The sequence below is a fragment of the Toxorhynchites rutilus genome, chromosome 2, assembly GCF_029784135.1.
Source record: "Toxorhynchites rutilus septentrionalis strain SRP chromosome 2, ASM2978413v1, whole genome shotgun sequence".
Taxonomy (NCBI): Eukaryota; Metazoa; Arthropoda; class Insecta; order Diptera; family Culicidae; genus Toxorhynchites; species Toxorhynchites rutilus.
The window spans coordinates 126,026,054-126,048,145 of NC_073745.1; the positions used below are offsets into that span (position 1 = coordinate 126,026,054).

Below are 22,092 nucleotides of genomic sequence, written 5' to 3' on the forward strand. Positions count from 1 at the left end.
TCAGAAACGCCGATGTCAACGTTTAATGATGTTTCCTTCGTTGTGTCCCCGTTTCATATCCCTCCTATCCGATCGATAAACTTTTACTTAGTCACGGCAATACATACACACACTCTTTACAGATGCACGGGCCAAAGGTTGTGCAGTCCACTGATCATTCAACAAGAGCCAAAGGTTGTACCGCTCATGACAACTCTACACGAACTGATGATTGCGCCGGCTAGTGACCATTCTATCCTGGATTCCTCGAGTCGAGAAAGACGCACCACGCTAGATATGGGGTACAGACTAGGGGGCCGTTGCTGATTAATGGTCAGCTGCATCCCAATAGGAAGTAGCCCGTGTCGGGCACACGTATAGAGCATCGAAGACTGCAACATACCAATTATGAGAACACTTGTAATACTAACCTCGAGCCAACCGCGAGTAATCGGTTACATATTACTAACATAGTTGTAAGACAAAAATTGTCAAAATATTGGACTCCCGGCCCCGTCAGGCTAACGCCACATGTGCCTTAATAAAAAATATATTTTGGAAAAAAAAAAAAAAAGAAAAAAATTTGGCCCTATTCAAAATTCTCTATTTCCATTCTTTTTTAAATATTTCAAGTATGTAAAGTTGCTTAAATTACCAACGTATTTTATTTATTTATTTATTGTCGTCAATCAAAATTGTAGACCGATACATTCTTAATACCATTTAAAACTACTTACTTAAAACTAAAAAAACTAAAGAGAGCTGGTTGGATAATTTATCCGTTTAATTTAGAGGAGGATTTTAACAAGTTACATAATATAAAAAAAAGTTTTTATTTATTTATTTATTTCGTCTAACCAGCGTAGACTAAATATGCTGCCCAAATATTACAGTGAAATTTAACTATATCTTATTCTATTCAGATAGTCTTTAAGCATTTACCTTGACATGGTTACATCAATTATTTAACTGTGTTCGTTACAGAGGCTCATCTACGATTAATAGGACTATATTTGGCATAATTCGTTCTTCGTTTAATCTATGTAGAAAATGTTAGGGTTTCTCAGGTGCCCAATCGGTGCGTAAAAATTTAGGTTTCCTAATATTTCTTCTGAGTCCACTCATGGCAGAGTTCCGATGTGCTTTTAGGTTTTTAATGTTGATTAGCATACAGCGTGCGAAGGTTAGTTTCGAATCTAAGACCACGCCTAAGTCTCTTACTCGTTGACATCTATTGATGGGTTGATTTCCCACCTTAACACCATTGTTCAAGTGTGTTCTTCTTCTTGTAAAAGTCATCAAAGTATATTTACTAACATTGAGCTGTAATAAACTCTTAGTGCACCAATTATAGAATATGTCAACTTCATTTTTGAATGTTTGAGAGTCTTCTTCATTCTCTATTTCCATATACACATATACACTTCCCCTCAAATCTCACTATTTTCATGCGGTCAATCAAATATGATTCTATTCATTTGAAAAGCTTTACTTCTATTCCTATTGAAATTGAAGGAGGAGTAATGGCTTTCAACACCATCGAAAGCTTTACTAAATTGCATTCAAAGTGAATGTGCCAAATTCCAGCAATTTTGTTGTTGTTAAGCGCCCTTTGAAAAAACCGTGTTGTTTATTCGTAATTGGTGTTTTTAGTTGTTGAAAAAGTTTTGTATTATTATGGCTTCAAAGAGTTTTGGAATGCAAGTAATATTTGCGACTCCACTATAATTTCTTACATCAGATCTATTGCCAGATTTAAAGATTGGTACAAGAAGAGAGTTTTTCCATATTCTTGGAAACCTTTCTGATTCCAATGACTTATTGAAAAGCCATACAAGTGGATAGGTAATTCAGATGCCAATTTTTTTATGAAAACCGATGGAATTCCGTCAAGACCTGGCCCTTTCGAGGCATCAAGCCTATTCAATATGTCAAAAATTTCAATGTAAGTTTCTGACTCCAACATCACATGGAACTTCTGGAAGAAATGCAAAGAAGTCACGATCTCGGTCCTCCTCAGCTGTTACAATATAAACTGCTTGAAAAAAATGTTGCAAAGAGGTTGCAAATTTTTTCCTGGGTCATTCCCCACGGTATCGTCAAGGTGCATGCGTGATGAAAAACCATTGCTTTTTAATTTTCTTTTTATGTAATTAAAGAAACTTTTCGGATTAGATCTTATGTCCGACTCTGTTTTTAAGGTGTAATCTTCAAAAGCGCTTTTAATAGTTGAGTTGAGCTGTTCGCAAATGTTCAGATATTTTTCGAGATTAGCGTCAGATTTGTATTTCTTATAAATTTTATGTGCCTTCTGTTTTTTATTTTTTAGATTCTTTATGTTTTGATTAAACCAAATCGGATATTCTGTGTTTATATTTCTCCTTTTCCGTTTTGTTGGTATCTCCTCCTTTATAATTTCATTGATCATCGAGTAAAAAGTCGTCAATGCTACTTGAATGTTTTCCACACTTCTAAATAAATCCTGCCAATTGATATAGTTAAGCTTACAACTAATTGATTGGTAATTTTCTTTAGTGTAATCAGAGACTTCCTCGAATTCATAATCAAATGGTTTTTGGGTGTTATCTACAGGGTTTTCCAACTTTAAATTCCGAAAGTAAATTGAAATAAAACACACTTAGAATTCGAATTTCGATGAAACTTTTATTTCAAATTAAAGTTTAGTTTATGCCATTATGTGTGAAATACAACATCATTCAAATGTCCATCTAGGGCTTCTTCGCACACCTTGATTCGGAACAGGTAATTTTCGATGACTTTTCGGCACATATGGGGAGGTATCTCGGTCATAACTTCACGAATGTTGTCTTTCAAATGTTCAAGAGTTTGCGGAGAGTTGGCATAAACACGGTCTTTCGCATAACCCCTCAAAAAAAAAAGTCTAGCGGGTTCAAATCGCATGATCTGGACGGCCAATTGGCATCACCAAAACGCGAAATTATGCGTCCCTCAAATTTCGTTCGCAATGTGGCCATGTTCGGTCGTGTTGTGTGGCACGTGGCGCCGTCCTGCTGAAACCACATGTCATCCGTATCCATATCTTCAATTTATGGCAAAAAAATCGGTTAACATGCGGCCATAGCGCTCACCATTCACAGTTACCGTCTCGCCGTCCTCATTTTCAAAGAAATACGGCCCGATGACTCCACCAGACCATAATGCGCCCCAAACAGTGACTTTTGGCGGATGCAATGGCCTCTCAACAATCACGTGTGGATTTTCTGAGTCCCATATACGGAAATTTTGGGTGTTCACATAGCCACCGAGCTCGAAATGTGCCTCATCGCTGACGAAAATTTGATGCGAAAATTCAGCATTTTGCTGCTGTTGTTCGTTCACCCAATCGACGTATGTCCGACGCATTCCATGGTCACCACGCTCTAATTTTTGTACCAGTTGGACTTTATATGGATGTAGGTGCAAGTCCAAATGCAAAATTCGCCACAATGATGTGTTTGACAAGCCCAATTGCTGAGCACGCCGTGGAATCGAAACATTCGGGTCATCCTCCACACTGGCAGCAACAGCAGCAATATTTTCGGCCGAACGCACATTACGATGATGCACAGGTTTTACAATATCCGCTACGGATCCAGTTTGTTCGAGTTTACGCACTACATTAGCGATTGTGTGCTCTGTAGACCGTACATGACGACCAAAATCCATCCGTAATGCTCGAAAAACATTTGCCGGTTTTTCATCATTTTTATAGTATAATTTAACAAAATTAACACGTTGTGCGATGCTAAAACGATCCATATTGTAAAATGGCAGATATTCAACTAACGATATGACGCTTTGGTTGTATTGGCTGTATACTTTCGGAAGCCCGAAATGGAAAACCCTGTATAAATATAGAATATTCGCTAGCTGTGTGGAAAGCTTCATTTTTCCAAAGTGAAGTTAATGATTCAGGCACACAAAAATCTTCGGTCATATTTGTCAACAAGAAACTCAAGAAGCATTTCTGTCGAATATAAACATTATTTATTTGATTCAACCCAAGACCGGCTATTTTATCGAAAATAAATTGCAGAGTCTTATTATCACCAACAACTGGAAGCAAGATAAATTCATTGTCAAAATCAGTGATAAAGTCCGCATTTCGTTGATTGAAATCTCCGCAACTTCAAAGAATTTCTCATAACAACTAATTGAAGCACGATCACCCACAACGTTTATTATTTATTGTTGCACTGCTATCTGAGATGGTGCTGCAAACTGCTAATACTAATTAAGACGAGCTCATTTTGTAGATTCCGTTCGAATGTGGCCATAAAAAAAGTCCTTTTACTTTATCCTTATTTTTGGGAAAATAAAAAAAAACCATTGCGCCTAATCAGGTGAATACGACGGATGATTTAGGGCACATAGGGGCTGTCAAAATACCACGTGGGCAGAAAAATCACGATTTTGGACTCCCCCTCCCCCTCCGTGGACAAACGTGGACATTTTCATACCCCTCCCCCTGTTGTCCACGTGGACATTTTTCTTTATTTTATTAGAATAATTCAGGAAATAACTGAATTGCGCATAAATTGTTGTTTGGGACTAAACAAGTTTATTTTGTTTCAAATTTTGCTTGCTGAACCCTGCCACATGTGCTGTGGTTCATTGATGTTTTATGACAGAGAAATGAGTAGTAAAACAAAGCAAATATTCCATATGAGTTTAATTTTGAAATACTTGTAATACTTTGGTTTTCTTTTATCTTCGAAGATATAAAAGCTATCTGGTTTGTCAACACGGAAACGTGCAATATCCAGTTGAACAATCCGCATCCGAACATAAATTACAAAATTCCAAGGATTCATATTGAGCAAAGCCAATCGAATAAAAATAAATGGTTTTAAAATCGTTATCAGATACAATTTTAAATCACGATTTTTCAACACATGCAAAGAATTTTGTTGCTATCGCATAGAATACATATTCAATACAAGAAAGTTAATTTCCTTTCACAGCTTTATTTCAAAAGTGTGCTTATTTCATCTGGAAATCTTAAAGCTTCTTGAGGCTTTGGCAGTAGCAACAACAAATTTTGAAGTGGCTCGTATGTTGTGTTATAATATGAGCTCCATCAGAGCTCGAGTTTTTGAAGCGCACAAAAACGAACAAAACTGTTTTATATACATAGATTATTTTTCTATCAATCAAAAAGAATTTCAAAAAACCAAAAGATAAAGTAGGAGGCATGCACTGATACCAATAGATCTTCACTTGACAAAGGGTTGAAGAGTAAACGGTCAAAATTTTTCAGCGATTTCGGAACGCCTGTATCTTCGATATAAATGATGACATTAAAATAAAAAATACTGCAAGCTACAAATTTCTAGTGTGTGATGCGTATATGTGTTGTAGACAAAATATATTGCAAGAAAAGATAAAGCGTTTAGGGTTTTTTTTCAAAGTTTCTCTGGATTTTGAAAATACATTCTTAAAAGCATTCCAATCAACATGCTTATTTCGCTTCCATTTGATGCATAGAGAGTTTCAGTAGAACTGTTTACTATAGAGGTATTCTTTATCGAATGAAAAATTATCCTTTAATTTTGAATTAAGAATATTTCATGGAATAATGAACGCACAGCAATTCGATGGTCAAATCTACTCATCGCAATCTTGGAAATATTTAATACATGGTTCAGTTGTTGCTTTGACGAATGCATTATTTCATAACAGAGTTACAAAGATCACTCAAAACTTTCTTTGTCACATTTTGCTCCTCTATTTTTTTGTCGAGTGTAGTTTTTTGCCTACTTCGGAATACTTTCGCCACAGGAAATGTCGGTTCATTTACATAATCAATTCACTTTTAGTCATCAGCGCAATACAAACCTTTTCCACAATAGGGGAATTTTCAAAGGGTACTAATACCTTATTAAAAAAAATTTCAATTTCTATATATTTTTCGGGGAATTTTCAAAGGGTACTAATACCTTATTAAAAAAAATTTCAATTTCTATATATTTTTTTTATTTTTCAACTGCTTATTAACCATTCTGCATTGAGTGTCTAGATAACTTCCAAAATGCTCGTGGGGAGAAAAACATCAGAAAACTTACCACTCAATTATTTTTTACTAACCTTGCTCGAAAAGTTATTTGTTTCTTTAGTTTTCCTCCGCTTAAATCCTTATCAAAAAGTCACTAACGTCACAGTTTACCAGAGAACAATTCAACGCCAAATAAATCCTCCGCTGCCCTGATCCTCCCCATTTTATTAAAAAAAAATCCAAAAATAGCCTTTAAGCTTGTTGCCCGATTGAAACAATTTTTTTGAGCAATCTATTAACCTTCTATTATATTTTTTATAAATGTTGAAACTATTGAGAAAACTTTCTCATGTATTGAATAAAATATCGAAAACTAATATATCTGTTTAAAATATTGTTATACATAGGCTCCGGAATATTTTAGGAGATAGAGGATCATAAAAAATCTTCCACGCTTATGGTCAAATCTTAACTACGAAAGAATTATTGAACTTTCCCTTGAGACCGGTTTTGGCCTTAAACTGACTTTAATTCAAAAAGTGCGCTATTTTGCACGATTGAATTGCTTTCATTTGAGGAAATTTTGCACAAAATTCTGTTGTGAACACATTTAAATTAGTGGAAGATAACAAGAAGGATAATAGTGTGGTGTCAAGGAAGGAACTGTAGAGTGGTCGGAGAGCTTCAATTTGGCTGATAGAAACAATCCAGTTTATCATGCATTTTTGGAAAATAATTAAAAACACAAAATTTGAAGTTTCTTCTTTACATATGAAAGTTTATTCTAGGTTCCATTAATTTGAAAGTTTTACAACTGCATTCTGTGCAAAATTTTCTTATCTTTCAAATGAACAGTATAATTATTCTAAGGAACGTACTTTCTAAATTAGAGTCAGTTCAAGACATAAAATTAGACTTAAGAAAAGTTCAACAATGTCCTAGTTAAGAATTGACCACATGCGTAGGATTTTTTCATCAAATATGATCCTCTATCATCTCCTGAAATATTCTATAATTTATCAGAACACTGGCTCAATTGTTTTAAGTTGACGACTAGTGATGCATAGACAATCTCATGCAAATGTAAATATTGATTCCTAGAAATTAATGGAATGAAAATACTTTGGAAAAATGATTTTACACGCAATTCTGTATGAAAAACTATACAGACATTATTATCATATACTGTTCTCGAGATATAACAAAATGTATAGAAAATTATATTTGTGGAAAAACATTTACGCATATCATGGGAACTTAACCATTATGGAATCGTTTATTTTTTATAGTTTTGGCTATGAGGGCTATTCATATCCCGTAACTATAAAAGTTCGATCATAGGGAAGAGTTGGCCATTCACAATTTACGTGAGATATTTTTATAATACAGATTTCACTGAAGAAGATCCATGATATGAGGAAAAATATATGAACGTTGACTGGGCAGCACTCTCAGGCGGCTCAATCCGTTTATTGATATATACGGAGAGAAAATTCTTCCTGTCCACGTGGACTCAGTCTGTACCCCCTCCCCCCTCTCCATGGCAAGAGTGGACATTTTTTTACTCCCTACCATCATCCTCACCCCCCCCCCCCCCCGCCTAAAGTTGTCCACGTGGTATGTGGACAGCCCCATACGTGATCTAGAGCCAAAATTTCAGTGACATGTGACATATGATTTACCGCATCATCGTTTAGAACAGCCCAATTTTTTGGATTGTGATATTTCTGTCGAATACAAATGCTCCAAAACTCTGAGATAATATTCTCCAGTAATCGTCTAGTCAAGTGAAACAAACATCTTAAGATAATAGATTGAGTCTCGGAACTTAATAGACATCCTTTATGTTGAGAGACTGTTGGTGATTTAAACAACGTCTTTCGTAGTGACAGGGCTAGAGGGGTATAAACAAAATAGGTCCGACACAACTACTTGAATGTTGAATACACAAGAGAGTAGAAACAGCATTCGTTTGTGTATAGTTAAACATATTGCAATCAGATGTTTTGATTCATTCTGAAAGCCGGTCAGTACCGTAATGAACTCGTATATATGTTCACTCGATGAACAATCCCTATTCATCCCCCATGTTATAACATGCTTGGAGTGACGCTCTGTGTATGCTTTCGCATAGCACGTGCGCCTCCCGATGCTTCATCGAAAAAGAGAAAAGCGATTCGGTTTTCTGGGCATGTGCGTCTTGCGCACCACAAGTTTATTATCACCCTTCAAACAAGGGTTGATTTTCCAAGCTTGATTAAAAAGCCTGCCTGTGAACGCAAGCCAGTGTGAGTGGTGCATTAGCGCTGATAGCGCACATTTTCATCTTCTGTCCCGCAAGCGTTAGCTGGTGAAACAGGGGCAGGAGAGCGAAAATATCGATTTTTCTAGTCGGGTTTGTTCACATTGCGCTGTGTAAAATACTTGTGAAAGTTTGATGCGATTATGGATTGCATAATCGGGAAAGCATAGTTTTTAAACGCAGGTCGGTTTTCGTAATCCGATGAATTAGTGGCGGAATTATGAGTACACGCCCCAAACGCGCTGCATCGGACGGAAATTCGTTCACTATGTGGGTATCAACTAACAAAGTGCTTATTGGGTCTGTTGGGGGACCGAAAAGACCCCACAGCAGGAATCCAAATTTTGACTGTGAAGAAACAAAGCTGCTAATATCGTTATGGGGCGATCCTACAGTTCAAAAAACTCTAGTCACAACCCACAAGAAACATCCTGTCATTGCTAAGCTAGCCACCAAGATGCGTGAATATGGATATAACCGATCGACGGAGGAGATAAATACGAGAATTAAAAACTTGAAATGTTTCTACAACCGTATTAAAAAAGATCTTGAAACTAACGTAATCAATGAAACTTCTTGGAAACATTTCCAAGCGATGGATGAAATTATGACACGTCCGATTTTTGGAAATAGTCTACAACAACTGCCCAATTCTGATTCTCAAGCCGGTCCATCGAGTGGCAAAAGTCAAATATGTGATCAAGTAGATGTTAAGCTTGAGATTCTAACCGATGAGGATAAAGAGATAAGAACGGAAGAGTTGCTGAAGAATGCCGAACAAGTTGAACTCAAGGAGCCGAATTTGCTCATTCCAAAGGATGAACCAATGGAACAGGATAATGATGATGATCCAAACGATCCCGATTTTGAAAATGATGGTGATGATGAAGAGGATAGCCCTAGCGATGATAGTGACGAATCGGACTTCGATATCGACGAGTGAGTATTTTCAATTGCATTTCAAACACAGATATATTTTTCCTTTTCGTCTATAGCCGGGGCATAGCAGAGAGAGGGGTAAAAAGATGTAAACATCCTTCTATGTTTATATTGTCCTTCATGTTCCGCGCATGCCCCGAATGTATCGCTGTGTCCTACTGTTTGTTGTCAAATGAATACCGGCAACAAGAGGAAAACCACATTCTGCGCACAATCTTTGATGCGCACATGATGATTTCAATGTTTCATGTTTTGAGAATGCACTCGTGAATTCTTGTGTTCATTAGTATTAATCCAGTCGGTATTCATTCTCTGTATTTACAGTGAGCGTCGTCGTGCCCGTCTTCGAAGAAGAGCATCACGTAAATCAACTAAAGCGAATACAAAAAAGAATGTAAAAGCACCAGTCGTAATCACCACTGTGAGCTCAACTGCAACTTCATCCACCCCCGCACCGACGGTAGCGCAAGCACCAACGCAGTCACAAAGTACCATAAAAATAATAAACTACACTGGAAAACCGGGCCTCAATATATCCACCATAGTTCCCAATTCCAACATAAACGCATCACTTTCTGGCCAAAATATGGCGATTGTATCGGCCACTCCAACGGTCACAACAAGCAGCACCGCGGGGAAAATTTCACTCGTGCCTACCAATTTTCTTCTCAAGCCGCAAGCCCCGAAAATTAGTTTCAACTCGCCAATTCAACTCTATACGAAACCTACCGTTTCTATTGCAAGCAGTATGCCAACAACGATGACGGTCTCATCGGCTTCTGCAGTACAACCCATGAAGCTATTGTTCGTCAACACTGGCGGTGGTCAAAAACAGCAAATTATCACACCTGCAACAAAGCAAATCTATACTACAGCAACGCCCATCGTGAAAACTACTCCAGCGACTCAGATAGCAATACAGCCAAAGCCAGTTGTAACGCCGACCACGAGTCTTATGACTGTCACTCAAAACAAACCGGACCCTACTCCTGTACACTCGAATGCACCAGTTGCACCGAAACAGGCAGGGTTCAAAGCACTACTTGGGCAGCTAGTGACCTTACAACGTGATAACCTAGCGATATCGCGCAATAGGTTGAGTGTCGAACGTGAGAGGTTCAACAACGAAAAACAAATCGTTTGTTCACTTGTTGAGGCGTTGAATGATCTGAACAACATGTTGCAGAAATATAGCAGCACGGTCAGCGTGAGTGATGATGTTGGATTCGGATCCTCGCAGCAGTTTCAGTTCTCTAATGATATTGTGAAAGAATCAAGAATGAATGATATTAGCCAGGACATTCCCCTTGTCAGTAATCTCATCCCTGTGATTGATACCATTAAGGCGGAGGTGATAAGTGATTCTGATTGAAACTATTCCCAATTGGTTATATGTACTCTCTAGATAAGTTATTATTCTGACGCTCAATCATGTACATAAAAAAATATTATCACAGAATGAGTGATAGTGCTTAGTGAGATATTTATTTATTATATTTATTTATATCTAATTTTTTTTATAAAACAAAAATTAGTACTCACGCATATTTTTAAACAAATTTGCGAACCACACAACACAGTAAATTGAATAAAATATAAAAATTGCTGCAATGAAAATAAAGTAATGAAAAATCATGACTTCTGTTTTTCTTATGGTGTCTTCAAACTGGCCGCATAATAGACTCGCGATGGCCATCCAGCGTCTGACTGGAACAGCAGCGCACGCAACGGATAGCGACGGATATCGCGTGATGCCACAATCCCTGATCGTAGCGGTGAACATTTTTGATTTTACAGCATTCTAAGACGACAAATTTTGCACGTCCATTCAACTCAGTAGCAAAACAAAAACTATGGTGAAACAACAATAATACTGAGTGTCTTCTTTTCCCTTTGGATAGAACATACACATTGAATAACTATGATTGTTTCGCAGAATTATGATTGTTGATAGCATACATATTTTTGCAATGGTAAGGCTATATTAGAACTATATTGAATTGTACTGAACTACTCTATTAACCCTTTTACGGGTAGTGGCAACTATATTGCCACTAACAATATTTTTTTTTCTCTTTTTTAACAATAAATTATCACTCCTAGCCATATATGGTAACTAGTTCTGATATCTAGCAACATGCCTGAATTTTTTTAGCGCTAAAAAATAAAAAAACTATTCATTTTGGAGCCATTTCGTGACAACAACTCCCAGTTTACTCAACAGTCAATTTTTTGAAGTTTTCAATACTTATGAACTGGACCTGCTGATTCTGATCATGAGTTTTGTTTGTTGTTTTGTAGAAACCAACATAAAAAAATTCAAATATCCATTCCAAGTCTCAGATTTTTGTGAAAAGTGGTTATTTTGTTCTTTATCGCAAAACATTAGACCCGTATTTTTTTTATTGGGGTGACCATTTCCATTTCAGGGTGGTCTGAAAAATCAACTTTTTAATCTTTTTCCAAAAATGAGTCTTTTTTAAATTCATATCTTTTGAACTAATCGGCCGATTCAAAAGATCGATATATCAAATTGAAGCCAGGTTTTTTTTGAAAAAATACTATACTTGCAAAAAAATTTAATTTTGTTTTTTGATAGATTTTATGGTCTCGGGACCAAGGGCTCCTCAGTTTTTTATATTTTTTTCTTGAAAGCTGAGGATTTTTTACCTAATATAATATATCGAAGAATTAGAGATGTGCTCCCGAAACCACGTAAACTATTGAAAACAGATACAATGAATAATCACTAAAACAAAAACATTTTTTTTTTCGCGAATATAACATTTTTCCAAAGAAGTCTAGTTCGTTGGCTTCAATTTGATATATCGATCATCTGGAGCGGTCTAGTATTTCAAAAATTATGAATTTTCGAAATGCGAAAAAGGGAAAAAAATTGTTATTCCAAACTATCGCTTAACTTTTTAAAATCATAACTTGAAATGAAAAAGAACACGCCTCTGATTTTGAGATATTTCAAAAAATTTTGCGAGTATGATATTTTTCTAAAATTTACTAGCTAATGGTCACTCTAACAAAGAATAAAAAAAATAGGGGTCTAATATTTTGCGATAAGGAACAAAACTATAAATTTTGATGGAACCACTATATCGGTTTGTAATGTAATGGATGTAAATATCAAAAAATCATTTTCACCATCAAGTATTTACCGCTAGACGGGCAGGAGCCAACTATATTGCCACCAACATTTTACAATAGCCCTTTTGCGGGACAGTGGCTGCTGTATTGCCACCAATTTTTTCAATGTTTTCAATTGTTTTGTGTATTTGAGCATGTAAACATGTCGTTGTACACCCATACCTCGCTTTACGGCCTAGATACGTTCCACGAAACTTGGCCGTGAATCGAAAAGCCGTATAAAGAATCAATTGTATAATTGTACGTCGAAAATAGCTTTTTTACGGTAATAGCGAAACATTTTAGACCGTAAATCGAAAACATGCTTTAATTGAAGAGGGCCAGTATAGCGAAATGCCGTAGAAAGAGCGGCCGTATAGCGAGGTATGAGTGTATTGTAGTTTGCGTTGATTACATGTCTAATTCTCACGGCCCTTTAATGGGTTAATTTAGATAACATGTAATCATGCAGCTTGATTGCAAGCGCCAGATATATTTGTCTATTGTCTAAAGTCGCACGGGGCCAAATCTGAAGAATATGGTGGATGGGGTAGCAGTTCGTAGTGCAATTCGACCAATTTAGCCGTGACGACAGCGGAATTTCCATTTTTCTAAAATCCGCGGACACGCCCGCTTCCACACACGGTCAGAACCCAACTACGAGTCCGATTCGGCTGAAATTTTGACAGTAGCCGTATACGAGAATGTACTACACAATAAGTAATATCTCTTGCGATACTGACACCATCGGGCGATGAGGCTAAGTACTTATCGGACCGCCCTCGTATGTTTTAGGTATGAATGAGATGTAATTCAAGCAGATACCCATATTTGAATTTTTCTGTGATTCCAATAGTTTCCTCTCAAAACAGTTTTGAGCTATCGAAATATTTATATTTATCTTTCGAATGCAATGATTATCATATCACTTAGTTCAGTCGGCAAATAGGTGTTAACGCTCAAAACCTTACACCTCCGATGTAACGCTTTTGTTTTCGTAACTTTGATCTATCACTCCAGTATAGGAATGAAAGACGTAGTCCTACGTCAAAACTAACTGCTCTCTCAAATCATTATCAGACACAGTTTCAGTACTAGTTTTTCTACCCCCTGCAGAAATTGTGTTACTCTATCACATAAAACACATATTAAAACTACTTTTTTACGTAGGACTACGTTTTTCTTTTCTATACCGGGGTGTATAATCAAAGTTTCGAAAACGAAAGCGTTACGCCGGAGACCGAGATTTTGAGCGTTAATAGCTCCCAAACAACTGAACGAACCGGTATGATAAACATTTCATTCGAAAGATAAAATGTCTACGCGTTATATGCTTGTTACTTTTTAATCCAAAAACTTGTTTCAATAGTCTTAAAATTGCTTTCAAAACAGGCTATTGAAATCATTAATCGGTATATAAGCGAGCGCCGCTTGGAAGTCCACTCAGTTATAATTGAACAGCGATTGGAGCATGTTGTCGCTATTGTGGTGAAGCTCTTCGTTTATCATGAAAGCGCGGATGAACGGTGTCACCAAGAGCCTGTTTGTGCACTGTTTGTGCACACTGGGAATTGAGAAATACATTGATGCGAAAGAGTTCATTTTAATGTTTTCTATCCATGTAACACTGCGACCAAATATTTTTTAATTAAGTGCTATTAACAGGTGGTTATCGAGTTAGTATTAACCACTGGTGGGCTTCGAGTATCGAGGAAAATCAGGAAAGAACTAATCGTTGCTGAAAAATACTCTACCAGTTCCCCTGGGAATTGAAAAATACATTGATGCGAAAGAGTTTATTGTAATGTTTTCTATCCATATAACACTGCAACCAAATACATTTGGTTTTGTGGTTTTTCAATCAATCGCAATTAACAGGAAAGCTTCTGAAATTATTCTTCCCCATAAGTAAAAGTAAAATTTTCGTATCCAATATTGTATGCGCGCGCAACGAAAAATGTTTCGCATCGTGAAAATTACATAATTTTCAATCGATTAATGCTCAGTTGCCGAAAGTTTCAAACTCAGAGAGTTCATTCCCCTCTAGTTTGCCTTCTGAATTGCCATCGTAAATCACACCTTCTCTCCATTCAATCACGCACAAAAAGCATACTTAAGCGATATTCTGGTGGTGAAACGCATTTATTTTTCGTGAGGACATCGATAAGGCAACATCGTAATTGAACGAGCTGAACGTGCTGGATGAGCTGGATGGCGAGGGATCGAGGGATCGAGGGATTCATTACCTGGCCTGACCAGACCTGAAAGACATGCAGTTTGTTTGGAACTGTGAGTGAAGGCAGAAAAGCCGATCGATCAGAAGGAGAAGAGAAGGTGACCAAGAGAGTATCAGCGTCGAGAAACTGTTCCCCGGGAAGACATCGAAGCAGCCGCCACACACACACACATACACGCGCGGAATTATTTCCGTTTGGATGCCATTCAGCATCGAGAAAATTCCGGAAAGATCCAATCGTTGCTGAAAAATAATCTGCCAGTTCCCCTGGGAATTAAAAAAAATACATTCATGCGAAAGAGTTTATTTTAATGTTTTCTAACCATATAACCAACTACCAAATATTTTTCAATCAAGTGCTATTAACAGGTGGTTATCGAGTTAGTATTAACCACTGGTGGGCTTCGAGTATCGCAGAAAATCTGTAAAAATCTAATCGTTGCTGAACATGAACATCTGCCAGTTCCCTGGGAATTAAAAAATACATTCATGCGAAAGAGTTTATTTTAATGTTTTCTAACACAGCGACCAAATACATTTGATTTTGTAATTTTTCAATCAAGTGTAATTAGCAGGAGAGCTTCTGAAAATTATTCTCCCCCATAAGTAGAAAATTTCCGTATTTAATATTGTATGCGCGCGCAACGGAAAATGTTTCACGTCGGGAAAATTATATAATTTTCAATCGATTATTGCTCAGTCGCCGAAAGTTTCAAACTCAGAGAGTTCATTCCCCTCTAGTTTACCTTTCAAATTGCCATCGTAAACCACACCTTCTCTCGATTCAATCACGCACAAAAAGCTTACTTAAGGGATATTCTGGTGGTGAAACGTATTCATTTTTCGTGAGGACATCGACAAGACAACATCGTAATTGAACGAGCTGAACGTGCTGGACGAGCTGGACGGCGAGGGATCGAGGGATTCATTTCCTGGCCTGACCTGACCTGAAAGACATGCAGTTTGTTTGGAACTGTGAGTGAGGGCAGAAATGCCGATCCATCAGAAGGAGAAGAGAAGATGACCGAGAGAGTACCAGCATCGAAAATTGGATCCGCTTGAGGTATCGAAGCAACTGCCACACGCATACACGCGTGCAACTCTTTACGTTCGCTGGTTATCGAGAAGAATCCGGAATGAAGTGATCGTTGCTGTAAAATAATCTGCCAGTCCCACTTGGACTTGAAAATTACATCCAAGCGGAAGAGTTTATTGTAATGTTTTCTATCCATTTAATACTGCGACCAAATACAATTAATTGTGTGATTTTTCAATCAAGTGCAATCAACAGGTGGTTATCGAGTTAGCATTAACCACTGGTGGATTTCGAGAAGAATCGAGGAGAATCCGGAAAGATGTCGTTGCTGCAAAATAATCAGCCAGTTCCCCTTGGAATTTAAAATTACATGCAAGCGAACAAATTTATTTTAAGGTTTTCTATACATATAATACTGCGACCAAATACATTTAGTTCTGTGATTTTTCAATCAAGTGCAATTAGCAGGAAAGCTTCTGAAGATTATTCTTCCCCATCAGTAGGACATTTTCGTATCCAATATTGGATGCATAAAACCTTGTATCTCCAACGTAACGCTCTCGTTTTCGAAGTCCCCCAAATATTAATTTATGCATTCATTCAGAATGAATTCAGATTCAACTTCAAACAAATGATCACTAAATCAACGATAGTCCTACGTCACCATTGCGGTTATACTATAGATATAACACACTTCCTGTTTTTTTGCACCAGAAATCATGTTTTTCATTTCACTTTATATGGACGTTAAAATAAGATTGCGTACGTGGTCAACGAGGTACATGTCAGGGTGAAAAAGTAGATGCGGATTGAAGTTAGGTTGAATAAAGAGTCATATTTGTATTCATTCGTTACATCAAATAAGCCGGCGCTACACGATGCAACGAACATCTCCGAATGTTGGACGCTCGATGGTTCGACGCATCTGTATCTAAAAATTAAGTGAAAAAAAATGAAAGTTTATTTCCATTTTGAATTTATTTTTCTATTTATGGATGGTTGAAGTAGTATCGATGCAACAAAATAAACCATAAAACAAAATAAACCATTCTTCTAATCCTCTGAATTGTATGATGTTTATACATGGTTTTGTTGAACTTTGCTTTCACATTTTTGCCAATTTCAACCTTGCGGCTTATCCTTGAGCCGATACATAGTTTTTCACTTTCGAAAGAGAGTCTGTAATTGTGGGGGTCAACCGATTTCCGGACTTTGGCATTGGCATTGTAAAGCGAAAATATTCGCTCGACACATACCTACAAACGATCATAGCAATGGATACAAAACATTCTCACCACGCCTTTTGACATCTGAGTCTGAGTCTGAGTCACTCAATCTTTGCCCCATAAGATTCGTCTTGAGTAGCCTGAATTCGTTATCCAAGCCTTGTCTATTACTTACTTCAACGAATTGAGGAAATTGGCGAATCAAACCATTAACGTTTGGTAGCTTGACGAAAATTTGAGGGTTTATCAAGGCCGCAGTTTTGATAAACGAGTCGATAAAATCAAATCCTTTCGGAATCTGTCAGTTCAAAATCAACGAGTTCAATATAGAAGTCACAACAAATCGATCTGAAGGTCAGTTTTCTATTCTTTTTAGCTAATTCTTCTCGATATCCTCAGGCTTCTTCAGAAGGTCCACAAAATCTTTCACATCAAGGTCAGCATCAGCGAATCGTTGCACGTACCTCTCAAAACATAAGTTATTCAATATTATAAATATACTTGTTTCAATATAAAGTTCGCAAAACTATAAACTTTCTGATTGAAAAGTGCAATTCTCGCGTAACTTTGAAGCTGAAGCTCGGATCATTTTTCCACGAATTGTTTTAAAAGGAATCGATCTTTATCACAACTTTCACCACTAATAATTAATAATAACTCTGAAAAACCAATCGTAACTATTGTTTCGTGATTTTATGTTTAAGTTGAAGCCACGTAACGAAAAATGTTACATTGGACGTTTCGACTGACCTCGTTTGTACATTGGACAAATTACGTTGCACGATAAGCATTTGGAAAAAACTACTGAAAAACAATCCAAATACCTACACTTCGTGCTAGAGACGATGTTTCGATGTTGTAGCACTAATTTCAACTATCATATTTCGCGTTCATTCCTCAAAAAAATACTCAGTATCACTCTTTCTCAATGTTAATAGTAATAGGACTTTTATGATTGTTAAATTAGTTGGCAGTAATAGTATATAAGTAGATTTAATTGAAAGCATTAGGGCATCTATGTTCAGCCTGTTGATTTTGTGAATAAATTGAAATTGAAAGACAGATCATTATTGTTATCACTCATTGAATTGTACTAAAAACGATACCAACACCCGAAAGAAACAAAAACTCAAAACGATCGATGTACAACTTCGTGTTGTTTTGATTTCTTGTTACTTAGGACATATCGGCCTTCGGAAGAAAGTGGCGTCCGATGTAACAATCGAGTTCTTGAAATCCGAATCTGTACATTGGACATTTTTTTATTAAACGGTAAAAAGGATAGATACGTGAACGATTGTGAGAATTGACTTCACTTGATGAGTTGTAGAACAAAGTTTGAAGAACAGCATAATCGGTTTAGTCATAGGACCGTTTAAATGAGTCAATATACGATTGGCGGATTGATTATGGTCATACTTAACTTGGAACGAAAAGAAAAGTTTAAGCTCTTCAAATCGCTCAAGATTTCGCTTAACAACTGCCTCCAACGAAAGCCATCTCGTTGCGTTTCGAGCTTTTTTATAAATCAAGGTATCTATGTATGCGCTGTAAAAAATTCAATATTCAAAGTTGAAATTAAAAAAAAATCTGTAAATTCTATATTTTTGCTGAAAATCTGTAATTCTGTACATACACACTCTTTATCTGAAATTTGACGAAAAATCTGTAAAATACAGAATATTCTATATATGTGGCAACCCTGAAAGGAACTATGAAATTGACTCTCAAAATTCAAATGTTTTTTTCAAATATTTTACAGCCAGATATCAGTATAATTGCTACAGCAGTAATTCCAATACTCGCATCGTCATCCAATTTCCAAACGTTTTTGATGATAAATATAAACCATAAACATTCGATCAAAAATACACATCATTTGTCGATTGATTGAGTCAAATGTTTGAGTCCAACATTCGAGTCATATGTAGGATGAATCGTGTGGAGCCGGCTTTAGAATAACCATTTGGTAGAATTGAATTGACTAGAATCGAATTGACGAGCGTTAAGAGTGAGGATGACTGATGAACTAGTCATGTTGACGGTAAATGTCGAAGTAGTCCTACTCGAAGCGAAACGATTGAGAGGAAAGTCGATATTGATGTTTCGTCTCCGAAAATGTCACACGCTGATAGGCAACACTTTTTGATATGTCCGCTAGCTGTTGCTTGTTTTGGGTACAGTTTTATTTGCCTTTTCATCGTGAATAGACCGACACCAGAGAAACGAGATTCGGAGTCAACTGCCTGACATCCTGTATGTCGGAGGTTCGGTATATGAATAAATATGACCAAAATTCTATGACATATTGTGAAGAATAATAAATATCCACACTTATCCGTCACATTTACTCGAACTGAATAACGTAATCTTACATGTGATTTGCTCAACCTTTTTATTTACAAAGAAAATAAAAGATATTAAATTCAATCGAATTTGAAAGTATTTCATTCAATCACTAATTGATATTCGGGTACCCTCATATGTGATCGATCGCCAATTTACGATTAAAAATAATTGTGGAGGATTCGTGAATGATAGTTTTGTTCTTCAAATCAAAAAAATCATTTTTGGACGGAATAAAGTTCACCGGGTCGGCAACACCAAATTAATCAAGACGGTCGAATAGAGGTTAACTCGACTCATAGTTGCTTGAAAAATATAAAAAAGTAGTACACACGAAAACAAAATGTAAAGCAAAAAAAATATCCAGATGTAATGAGCAACAACACAAGACATCTGAGGATTGCAAGGCATGATGATACTCACAAATTTACATACGCATTCCGACATATACACCAGGGTTGCCATAATAAAATCTGTGTTTTTGGTCTCAAAAAATCTTTTTATCTGTGTTTTTTCTCAGAAAATCTGCATCGAAATCTGTATCATTGCGACCAGTACGACACATATGTCGAATAAGACAGAAGGGGTTAAATTTATAATTCAATCTTGAAGCATAATCTTAGCTTTAGTATAATTGACTGGTATGGTTATGATGAATTTGACGATGTTGATGGTATCCACGTAAGAATTCGTATTCACTGTGCTTTAGTAGGAAAAAGATAAACAGTGTTATGTATTTATTGTAAAGCTAGCCGATGACGCAGACTTTTGCATCTTTTCGCCTTAGATTGAACATGAAAAAGCAGTACTACACGCTACATATGAATGTCAAAATGACTCTCATTCAGACTGATTCGAATGCCTTATGAGAAAAAATTGGTGAGGAACAGGGTTGCCACATATACAGAATATTCTGTATTTTACAGATTTTTCGCCAAGTTTCAGATACAGAATCTGTATATACAGAATAACAGATTTTCAGCAAAAATACAGAATTTACAGTTTTTTTTAATCAAATTTTAGGTACATACATAGATACCATACATCAATCCGCCAATTGTGCATTGACTCAGTTAAACGATCCTATGACTAAACCGATTATGCTGTTCCTAAACTTTTTTCTACCGCTCATAACGGTAGAACAATAACGCCAATTGAATTTTTCAATCAAAAAGTTCTCAATTTTGAGAACTTTATGATGAGACAAGTATGTTATTGTTGATCATGTTTAGTAACATATGTTTTGAGAACTACGTGCAACGATCCGCTGATGTTGACCTGGATGTGAAAGATTTCGAAGACCGTCTAAAGAAACCTGAGAATGTTTACGTTGGTATCGAGAAAAAGAAGCTGAAAAAATATTGGATTCAGCTAGGAAGCTGACCTTCAATTTGATTTTTTGTGACTTCTATATTGAACTCGTGAAACATATTGCAAAGCGATTTGATTTCAGCGATCCGGTTATCAGAACTGCGGCCTTGGTAAACCCTTAAATTTTCGTCAAGCTACTAAATCTTAAAGGTTTGATACGCCAATATCCTCAGCTCGTTGAAGCAGACTACAATAATAGACAAGGCTTGGATAACGAATTCAGGCTACTCAAGAGGAATCTTATGGGGTGAAAATTGAGTGACTCAGATATAACTTGGTCCCAGCTGCTGGGTGCCGAAAGGCATGATAAGAAAAGACTATTTTGATTAGATCCATCAGATGATGTATCGGTTCAAGGAAGAGCTTCATGGATGAAAATGACGAAAAATTTGAAGACAAAATTCAACAAAACCAACAAAACGAGAATCCCAAGTGTCAAAGATCTTGGGAAAATCCAGAGGAACCATCTACAATTCCGAGGAATAGAGGAAAGTCTTTTTATGATTTATTTTTTTTGCATTGATACGACTTCAACAACTCATAAATGAGGGGCTCAAAATGAAAGGGGTGTAAGTGACATCATCGAGTTCTCTACATCGACTCTCTCTTTTGGTCATATCCTAGCTGCAAACACATTCCCAGCTGTATTTGACAATGTGGAAGATAGGTCAGAATCTCATCTATCGGATTCTAAAACAAACTCAAATTGGAATGTTTTTGCAGTTGAGTTATTAACTAAAGAAAAAGTTGATGAAGAGAAATCGATCAAATCACTTACACCCCTTTCCTTTTAAGCCCCTCAAATAAAAAAATAATCAAAATGAAAATAAACCTTTATATTCATTTTATCACTTAATTTTTCGATACAGATTTTTATACAGATTCTTTTTCTAAGAATACAGATATACAGAATTTTTCAGAACATTTTACAGAATTAAATGTGGCAACTCTGGTTGAGATCTAGTCATAACTAGTATTGGATCGTTATTTTGAAAAAAATGTAAATCTGTATGAAAACTAAAAAAAAATCTGTAATCTGTATCTAAAATGTAAATACAGATTATTCTGTAGTTATGGTAACCCTGATATACACACATGCCTTACCAACAATCTCATGTCAACGAATGTTACGAATCGTTCATTCCAAGTGTATGAATAGAATTTTGTATTTCTTGTAGAATTTGCGATGAAATACTCTGCAAATTTACTCAAAACTTAGTTGGATCAACTGGAAAGATGGTCAAACGTATTCGTTGAATATTCAAAATAGCCTTTTAAAAATATTCGCATTCTGTTCCTCTATTTTTTCGTCGAGTGTATTTTTATCTGTTACAAGACGACAAGCTGGCAATACTTCCTGTGGCTCTATTACAAAAAAAGCCGAATAATAACAACTTGACGCCCCTCGTCACAACAAAAAATACCATACACAACCACATAAAAAATCTCTTGACTCTCACTCTCCGAATGGATGCAACATCGCGGGTACAAGTCCACGGATCG

At 36.5% G+C, this 22,092-nt stretch overlaps 1 protein-coding gene across 1 annotated transcript; it reads left to right on the forward strand.

Moving 5' to 3' along the window:
* The first annotated feature begins 8,223 nt into the window (after positions 1 to 8,223).
* On the forward strand, positions 8,224 to 10,871 carry LOC129767938 (uncharacterized). Its single transcript, XM_055769241.1, has 2 exons — positions 8,224 to 9,236; positions 9,561 to 10,871. The coding sequence occupies exons 1-2, from the start codon at positions 8,518 to 8,520 to the stop codon at positions 10,606 to 10,608; spliced, it is 1,767 nt and encodes a 588-aa protein (XP_055625216.1). The 5' UTR covers positions 8,224 to 8,517; the 3' UTR covers positions 10,609 to 10,871.
* Positions 10,872 to 22,092: the final 11,221 nt, after the last annotated feature.

Bases quoted from the DNA above. Each gene is read 5' to 3' on its own strand.
- LOC129767938 (XM_055769241.1), top strand. From the start codon at position 8,518: ATGAGTACACGCCCCAAACGCGCTGCATCGGACGGAAATTCGTTCACT. The intron at 9,237-9,560 runs GTGAGTATTTTC...CTGTATTTACAG, and splicing joins TCGGACTTCGATATCGACGA to TGAGCGTCGTCGTGCCCGTC.